We start from the raw sequence: 10,047 nt of genomic DNA on the forward strand, positions 1-10,047 counted from the left end.
TTTGTGGCCACAGAGCAAACTGTTGAATCACCAGTGGCACATTGTTGGAATTGTGAGAGCCTTTTGTTTCTTCGCCTTAATAGGATGTTTTGATCAACGGCTGTTTGGTGACCCAGCTCTTCTTCTTAAATGCCGAGCTCTGGGAAATGGCAATTAGCTAGATTAGAAGAGCCATTTCTGGACCCTCAAACAAAGACCAAGATAGATCAGACGGAAAGAGCTGAGCGTGGTTCAGAGACTCTGCCAGAGCAACACTGACCCAGACTGAATCGTTTATATTTAAACTCTGTACTGTGAATTATCGGTTATTTTAATTAGCAATATGTTCAACAACACATCATTTATACATTTGGTGTACAGATAAATTGGAGTATTAGATTATTTATTTCTATAAAGTCAGGGGACCTGTAGGTTATAGGTCTAGCACAACCTCAGTTTATGTCGATTTTCTTTATTTACTGTGCTTGTTTGCAGCACTTGAGTCTGCAGGTCAACCGAATTTCACTTCATTGGTTCAGTCGGAAGTAAGTCATGGCTGTAAATTTTTCCATCATGGCTAAAATTGATTATAGTCAAATGAAGATGTATACTTCCCCCACATATCTACTGATGTCAGTGACATGTATTAGTCACAAGCTCAGTCTGTAGACATATTCACGCAGGTTTTGGCACTTTTAACATCTTGTAGTTCACAATATTTACTGTTTTAAGCTTCATTTAACATTTTATTGGCTTTTTAGTAACTGGAGTACATCGATCCTGCCCTACAGGTTTAATCAATGTCTCTAAAACTGACCCAGCAGAACTTCTAAAAGGTTACTTTGTGACTTCGGTGCCTTGCAAAACACTCAACAAATCAATGCAGTGATTGAATAAAGCTACACACACCTACTCACAGGCTTCCACACATCCCACATGGTACCTTCTCGTTAATTAGCATCATTTATTTAAACTCAAATTACAACTCTCAGTTTTAAACTGAAGCATATTTCAAACTGTTAAAAAGGGATGATGTTAGAAAAAAAACTATTTTTGGTGAATTATCAAATTACTGAATGTAACTTTCATGGAGCATTGAATTTAAAAATACATCAACCTATAAATTTATTGTGCACACTAAAGGTTATTGTATCTGCATAAACAGATGGTAAATGTAGTCTTAAAAGGAGATTTAAAAGCTAAAACAATAAAAATTCCTGTAAAATCTTCATATCATGTAATCCTCGACCAAACTATTCAAATTTTTCCTGATTCTGCGGATCATTTTTATTCCTCTTTCTTTTCATGGATGAGTTCAGGTTTGTGTTAAAGTTTCAACACAGAAGGTTTTATAATGCAAAGAGACACAGGTGAAGCTTTTAAGAAGCAGCTGCTGCCTCTTTGGTTGCTGCTGAGATGAGACGAGCTGCATCCTGATCTGAGTGAAAGGATGTGATTGGCGAGACGTCATCTGCATGTCTGCACATGCGTGTGTGTGTGTGTGTGTGTATGTGTGTGTGTGTGTGTGTGTGTGTGTAATGTAGAAACCTCATTAGCATAGCTATTGGTATGGCATTGATCTCTTCATTCACCTCTAATGAAATGTCTCTCCAAGAGCTTCTCATGAGATGCTGAAGGCAATTTAAGTCGCTTTAACTCCCCTCTCGCACTGTTTACAACAGCGCCATTTAATTTGTTTTTTTTTTTTTTTAATTATTTATTTATCCATCTATTTGTTAGTTTATGTGTTTATTTATTTGGAACAAGTCAGTTATCATATTTTTCTTTTAAATTTTAATTTTTCCCTCACAGACAAGATGGAACTTATTATGCAAAAATATGCTAAATTATTTAAGCAGTGTCTCCAACTTAAAATAAATAGTTAAATAGTGAAAGATTATCTCCTCTACAGTCCAAAGTTTTGACGTTACATTTGTTTATCCTCTTACATTTTACTGTAGGCCTGTTGTCTCTTATCCTGCATGGAGATGATGCGCAGTGTGTCACACAAAGCGACCTGACGCGTAGACAAAACGACAAAAAGCCTGATCATCAACGTGACCGGGTTAATGCCACATCTCCTGATCAGATCTCAGATTACAAACCGGGCACTAAATCTGTTGTGGGTCTGACCGTCACTTGACAGCATGACGCACGAGTGCCAAACAGTCCCGCAGGAACCACCTTTTATTTATTTATTCATCGCCACATGTCCCACCGATAACGCTGCATCCATCCAGCGCGTCCACTCATCTCCAATCTCTGCGTAATTATTGCTCCAGATGTCCAAAAGTGTGCCGCAAATTATCTCCTGCAATAATTGAATGATAGCTGATTAGAGAAGATGAGGTTTGTGGAAACATAGAGAAGGGAGAGAGAGGGAAAAAAAATGTTTGGAGTATCTTCACTTCATTTCACAATTCAGTGAGGTTTATACTCAGATTCACACTGTGATAAATGAGTGTGAGGAGAAGCTGCGGATGATTTCCCCTGACATCCTAAAAATGTGTTTCTTCGCTCTCACTTTTGAAAATGAAGATTTGTGCGCTCAGACATTGTGTAACCTCTCAGTCTGTGTCGCAGCTTTTTTTTTTTTTTTGTATTTGATATCAAACCTCAAACAATAAAACAAACAAAAAAAAAGACGCTTCAACGTCAGGAGGTAAATAAATCTGTTGTTACACTGTTTGTCTCATATTTAATTGCCACCCTGGTGTGTCCTAAATACCCTGAACTGGGACATTGTATTCTTTATCACGTGACCCGTCAAAGAATTAAAAAAAAAAAAGCTTAATAACCTATCAACAGATGCGCGCGCTGCCACCAAACACAAAACGTTTAGTGCGCAAACCTAATTAGAATATGCAAATGACAGTGCGGGTTATATGGGACTGTTGGGAGCTGCAGTCTGCTAACAGATCAATCAGTTTTCAGTTCTTCTAACGAGAAACTGAATTGATGAATTAACTGATAGATAAATTGGCGAGCTGAGAGTTTATGAGTTTCTGTGACCCTTTTGTTTTGCTTGTAATATAATGACAAGAAGATGTGTCCTGTGTGTTGTAGTGTTAAAAGATCATCTTTGTGGATTATTATTGGCTTATTTAAGGAAAACCTTTGAATTATAGAAAGCTAAATTATGAAGATGATGTCACAGTGATGAGCAGCACTGAAATGTCTGAAATTATTATTTAGCTGCCTGGTTTTACTGTCATATGGATGTATTTTGGTAAATGGTATCAAACTTTCATAAATGTTACTATTTTTATGAGCATCAAACCAGCATTAAGCTGCCACATCATTGTGATACAAATAATACATCGGACCATAAAAGCCTTACAAGCTATAAGAGTGTTTTATTTAACAAGGCAGGAGCCGTTTTAGTTCATTATTTTCGTTTTTCAGCATTTTTGGTCTGAATAGTTGTTCGCTTACAACTAAATTTCAACACTGACCTCGTTTCATTTGACAAACGTGTTGCAAATGAAGCTGGTTTTCTTCGACTTGAGGGGTTTATCCGGCTGATTGGATGTGAGATCAGATGATCAACGACAGAAACATGAAGAGTTACAGTGAAAGTATAAAGCTCTTCTCTTCTATCGCTGGTTGATATTTTCTGACTGGTTCTATAAGACGTGACTTCGGAAACAATCGTGTTAGAGCCAAAACCAAATAGTCTAAATGTTCATAACTCTTTATGTTAAACATAAATCTAAAATCGTATAAAAGTGAACATCGAGGGTTCTTTTTGGAAATAGGCCTTTATCTATTTATATTAATAGTCTTTTGCTTCTCTACCATCACCAGCTGGAAGAGATTATACTTTTTATTGTTTGTCAAGCTTAGAGACAACCTGCTTATGTTTTTCTGCAATTTCCTGTCAAAAAGTCGAATATTGCAGTTATTTTGTGGTATTTAATTGCTATAAATGACATTATCTACACATTAGTAAAGCTTCATGGGGCCCATGGAAACTTCAGTGTGGAGTCTCCTTTCCTGTGATTGGCTGCCGCATGTTTCCTGTTGAATAAAACGCTGAGCAGTGAGGGGACACAGAGATAAAGAGGAGCATCACACTGCTCATTGCACCAGGGAGTTAAGCTTTTTTTTTAAAGGGGGTGGAAAACAAAAAGTGGAATCTCACCGTCATGACAGGGAAGGAGGGAGTTGTGTTTTCAGACACTGAGAATAAGCAGAAATCAGCTTCACAAACCATCGTGAACCACGGGGGATCCCAGCTGCTGTCTCCAGCCTGGAAGATGGCCCCGACGGCGCACCGACGCACCGGCTTTGGGATCCAGGAGCTGCTCGGCCTCAACAAGGAGCCGCCTGCGGCACCGAGGCGGCCGCTGGAGGCTCTGCCGCACAGGGCGCACGTCCTGGCCGCCAGGTCGGCACTCGGACACGGTGCTCTCGGGGTCGGTATGGGTTTGCTGGGACCAGAGGGAATACACTCGTTTTACAGCCAACCTGCTTTTCTGGAGGTGCTGTCAGACGCGCAAAATGTGCACCTGCAGCCGCTGCACAGAGCGGCGCACATGGACGCACAGGACGCACAGCACTCCGCCAGCTCGGGTGAGTGTTTTAATAAACTGTAGGTGAAGTGATGTATGTTGCTGAAGCAGAGATGAGAATAATGTTTGATTATTCGGATAAACAATATTATAGCATAAATGTTTACGCACATTTCTGGTGAAGCTCTCAGTCAAAGCGGGTTAAGAAATAATTTCTTGCTCAAATTAATCAACAGAAAAGAGTGCAAGTGTCAAAGATTTCCCGCCCTGTTATCGTTTGATAACGACAGGTAGAAGAGATTAAAGATTAAATTCACTCAGAGCAAAGAGGTAAAATTTGATTTTTTTTTTTCCCCCGCATAAAATATTTGGAGCAAAAATCCACACAGGAAAAATTTTCTAACTTCAAACTCAATTTTGCCAATTTTAGAAGCTTTTTTTCGTTATTTCTAATTCTTATTTAATTTTGGACAAATCTGCACGCAAGAATAAATGTGCAGAAATAAATATTTTACATCGAGAAAGCTGTTTTTTTTATAGAGAGACCCATGTGATTAATCTCTACTATTTTCCATATATTTATATACTATTAATGTATTTTTGCTATTAATAATATTTGAGTTCTCGATAATAACATTTGAAGAGGATGATAATCATCATTATTAACCGATGACTGTTGTTGATGTGTTTCCTCAGATTCTGATGACATGAGTCTCTCCGGTGATAAGAAATTCTCAAAATCCTCCCTGAGTCAGAGCAAGAAACGAAAGAAAAGACGACACAGGTAAAACAAACACGACAAATCAAATAAAACACGTTTATTAAAATGATTGTTTAACAGACTTATGATTCAGCACGTTGGGCCTTTATACAAGATGTTAAGATTTAAACAAAATATCACAATTTAATAATGACACTGTTGTTTGTCTTATTCTTGTAATAAATACTATTATATTTAATATGTTATTAGCCTTCAGTGTAAGTCAGTATTATTGTGATTTCTTTAAAATATTGTTACTATTTTTTTTTGTCAGTAATTATAACGAATATGTATTAGAGGGAAAAATCATTAAAATCATACCTATGGTAAGAACAGTGAAAATAATAATTGTTTACTGTCATTAATATCTGACTCTATACTTCTAAATGGGCATTTCTTCATAAGAAACTCACTGTGTTTCTCATTTTCTCTTGTATGTACTTAATTCAAAATCCAATGCTGGAAAATTTACATCAGTTTCTATTTTCCTATATTTCATGTGTTGTAAAAATCATTTGAAAATACAAAATTGAACAAATGTAAAACTATGAAATTAGTATTTTTAAGAAACCCACGTTATTCATTGCCATCTGTTCTTCTGTTGTTGTGTCTGCAGAACCATTTTCACTTCCTATCAGCTGGAGGAGCTGGAGAAAGCTTTCAATGAAGCTCACTACCCAGACGTCTACGCCCGAGAAATGCTCTCCATGAAAACTGAGCTGCCAGAGGACAGAATACAGGTGTGTATTAATGTCTGAGCATTATACACAAATCAGGTTCTGTCTGTTATCTTTAAATTTTAAGGCATGAATGCATCAATCCTCTTGCTTTCAGACATGAAGTGAGACAGAAAATTATCCTTTTTTAAAAATAAAAAGTGTGTACTCAGTCACATAATTTAGATTAGTGGTTCTCAACCTTTTTGGTGTCAAACCCCCCAAAATGATACACATCAGGCTGCAGACCCATATTTAATAAGATGTAGTCTCAGGGATCCCTATGTGAAAAGATTTAGTTATTATTATTATACTATTCCCCATTTTTCTGGGGACCCTCTGGAACCCCCTCAAGGAGCCTTGGGGTTCCCCAGACCTCAGGTTGAGAACTGCTGATGTAAATATTTCCAGCAATAGAAGCTTCTTTAACATGAGCTCAAAGTTAAAACCAGTTGCAGTGGTAGTTGAGGCCACAAATTCAGGTTACAAAGTGTTAACAGGAAGATTTTTCACACACACAAAAAAAATGAAATAATCAGGTAGAGTCACCAGTCATCCGCTCCATCATCATCTTCACAATACCTTCTGCTTTCACATTAGCAGCCAATTCACCCTCACAGTGTAATTAGTTAATTGAGGAGAACTTATCACCTCTCTGCCTGCGAGAGTCGGGCCGCAGCCCTGAAAATGAAATGATAACTACATAGAAATTAATTAGCACAGGTCAGCGAGCGAGCAGAGGGCTCCGCCTGGCTGCTATGAGCATTTTAATTTCCCGTGATATTTGAGTGCCTGTCTCCCATCGATCGGGCCTGGAAATTAACTTATTTTTCAATCAGCCTCTACGCCCCTGGGGTCACCTCTCGCAGGAAGCACTTCACACACACAAGTGAAGACACACACGCTTTATGCACACTCACACTGTTGCTGTCAAAAAGCATGATTGCTCATCTGAGGCCCATCTTTTTATGAGATGGAGGTTATCATCAGATCTACCTGAATAGCTTTCCAGGCTCTCGGCTTTGATCGTTTTTAATTCCACGCGCACGTACACTCACACACACACACACACACACACACACACACACACACACACACACACACTCCCCCTACAATCTCATCCTGCCTCTTTGGCCATTTTAGGATACTCATGTTTTCCTCATCCATATTCACAAGCCTGCTGAGGCTATTACAAGGTCTGGGCTTGGTGGAAATCAATTTAGGCACTTGAGGAGCCAGAAGGAGAATAATGCACAGGCATGCTTCATGCACACACACACACACACACACACAGAAAAAGACAGAGGACAACATATTCTACAGAGGAAGCCATGAAAAAAAGAAGAAAAATACAAATATTAAGCACTGAATTTAAGGGTTTCTGCTCCAAACATATTTGTTCAGCTCACATATTTACATTTAGGGCCCATTAGAGATCAATGGGATGAAATCTCAATATCAGCTTTTTCATAAACAACCTTTTGTTGTTTTAAACCTCCAGCAGATGTCATCGTTCTACTGACTATTTTTCAACCTGCGCCACAAAATAAAGGGTTCAGAAATAACTGTGATTGTCACATCACAGTACCAAACATGTAATCAATGACAAAATGAGAAGGAAATCCTTTGTAGTGGTCTTAGAATAAATTAAAGATCCTTCCCAGAAAGGTTTTATTAAAATACTCTTCTTTGTATAATAATTTGTGTCTGATGTGTTTTTTTTTCCACAAAAAACATATTTTTGTCATGTTTTGTTCCAGTCAGAATCTGAAATAACTATTTGAAGCCAGACTCTGAAGAACTTAACTCCACACTAGATTTTAGATGTGGCTGCACTGGTCTGTGTGGGTTGAAAGGTATCAGTCTGTTGAATATCAGAGGACATCAGACACAGCTGTGATGTAGCTTAGTGCTCCACAGGGAATGTGAAAGGTATGTTATCACTACTAGCTGACAGGATCTGGATGCAGATGAATGCACACACTGACCTTTATCTAATCCTTATATGACCTTCATCTCTCCCCAGGTGTGGTTTCAGAACCGCAGAGCCAAGTGGAGGAAAAGGGAGAAGTGTTGGGGCCGCAGCAGTGTGATGGCAGAGTATGGCTTGTACGGAGCCATGGTCCGTCACTCCATCCCGCTGCCCGAGTCCATCCTCAAGTCGGCAAAGGAGGGCATCACAGAATCTTATGCCCCGTGGTTATTAGGTGAGTTGCTGCAGAATTACAGGATGTGTGTTACATGTCAACCTTAGATGGGAAAAGGCCTTTTTCACAGAAGATATTTTGACATGTGACAGTAGAAAAAGCAAAAATAATAATGGCTTACTGGGACACTTGAATAGAACAGAGACATTGTTAATGTTATTAGTAACACCCGTGCTATTCTAATTCAAAATGTGTGCTGTGAAAAAGGCCTGTTGTATTATTTATGACCTCTCCAAAACCTTAAATTATATGGCAGCCTGTAACGGACATGTCACAGTTTAAAAAGAGAGATTAATAAGCTTCCTCGTAGCAGAAATGTCTGGAGATCGAGTAATTAATAAGTAATTAATGAACTATTAAGTAAGAAATAAATGATAAAGTAAGCATTAAGTCATGCAGCACCATCTTCCATCACTGAGTTTTAAAAAAGGGTCAAAAGTACCGAACCATTCAAACGTTTGGACTCACCTTCCCTTTCACTTGAATGAGAAAATGTGAAACTTTTGATTTGTACTTCAAATTCCAATAATCCATATAGATATAAACTCATTTTGTAAAAGAGAGCAGTAAAAATCACAATTGTTCCCTATTTAAATATAGATATTGAGACTTATTACATTAAAATCCTTAAAGATGGCTGTTGGCTAACAAAGTTGATCCAGATTATCTTCAGTCTAACACAGATTAAATTATGGCTTTCTATGTCTTTTGTCTGTAAACCGTTACTTTCATCCCAGATTTTAGTTGCAAAATGACAGCTGTGGGTCAGTTTTTCTACAATTTGTTTGCTTTGAAGACGTGTTCTGGCTGCTAGGAGCCAATAAAAGTGTCATGTTGTCAATAAAAGGTAGCAGTCAATACTGTAATAATCCTACTTCATCAGGACAGATTAGAGCAAATCTCCTCTCTGGCCTCATGTCAATTGATTAGTGTAAATCAATTAGGTGGGTCTAATTGAATAAGAAGTCCTATCCATATATCTACTTATCATCCTCTTCCTCTTCATTCTCTTTTAAACTTTATTTCAATGTCAAACACCTCGGCACATGTGACAATTGAAACATTAAAAGGTATTAATACCTGAAATTGCACTAGTGAACACCAGAACAATGATAATCTGTGTGTCTCTAACTGGAATAAATGTCTCCTCCTTCCAGGTATGCACAAGAAGTCTATTGAAACCACACACACCTCTCCCGGAAAACCCAGCAGCACGACGCAGACACCGGTCCATGAGAAACCAGCAGACAAAGGGCTGGAGGAGGAAAACCAGAGTGAGACAAAGGACCCTACGTCTCCATTTTCTAAAGAGGAACTGAGGGAGAACAGTATCGCTGTGCTGCGAGCGAAGGCACAGGAGCACAGTGCGAAGATGCTCGGGACAGTTTCAGACAGAACAAACCACCATGTAACACATAAAGAGGAAGCTGAGGACAAGTTGACAGAGGAAGAGACAGCAGAGGCAGAGGAGAGTAACTGAAAAAGGGTTGCGAGTTACAGACTGATGATGAAATACGTGCAGAATGGAGTTTGTATACAAGTCTTAGAGGCAGAAATCTTGTGGTATTGGATGAGTTGAAGCTTAACTGTGAGGTTTAAGTCAACCAATGATATTATTTCTGCCTCCCTGCTCTTAGAAGTATATGTCTGGCTATCCAAAACTCCAAACAGCACAATACATTTTCATGACACCTTTAATAGAAGGCTGAATGAGGCTCAAGCACATTTATAGCAGGTGTTCAGACATGCAGCTGCATTTAACAGATATTTATTTTCTTTTAAAATAAATTGTTAACCCTACAACTGTGTGACATGGCAGCTAATGCAACATTGAGTTTTTTGGAGGCAGTGTGGCAGCCTGGGAGGTTAAA

General features: G+C 38.5%; 1 protein-coding gene across 1 annotated transcript; it reads left to right on the forward strand.

Annotated features, from left to right (window-relative positions):
* Window positions 1-4,127: 4,127 nt before the first annotated feature.
* LOC121882023 (visual system homeobox 2-like) lies at window positions 4,128-9,926 on the forward strand. Its single transcript, XM_042389921.1, has 5 exons — window positions 4,128-4,554; window positions 5,190-5,277; window positions 5,870-5,993; window positions 7,996-8,176; window positions 9,334-9,926. Exons 1-5 carry the CDS (start codon window positions 4,128-4,130, stop codon window positions 9,654-9,656), a joined length of 1,143 nt encoding a protein of 380 aa, XP_042245855.1. The 3' UTR covers window positions 9,657-9,926.
* Window positions 9,927-10,047: the final 121 nt, after the last annotated feature.

Source organism: Thunnus maccoyii, chromosome 17 (genome assembly GCF_910596095.1).
Source record: "Thunnus maccoyii chromosome 17, fThuMac1.1, whole genome shotgun sequence".
In the NCBI taxonomy this organism is placed as follows: domain Eukaryota; kingdom Metazoa; phylum Chordata; class Actinopteri; order Scombriformes; family Scombridae; genus Thunnus; species Thunnus maccoyii.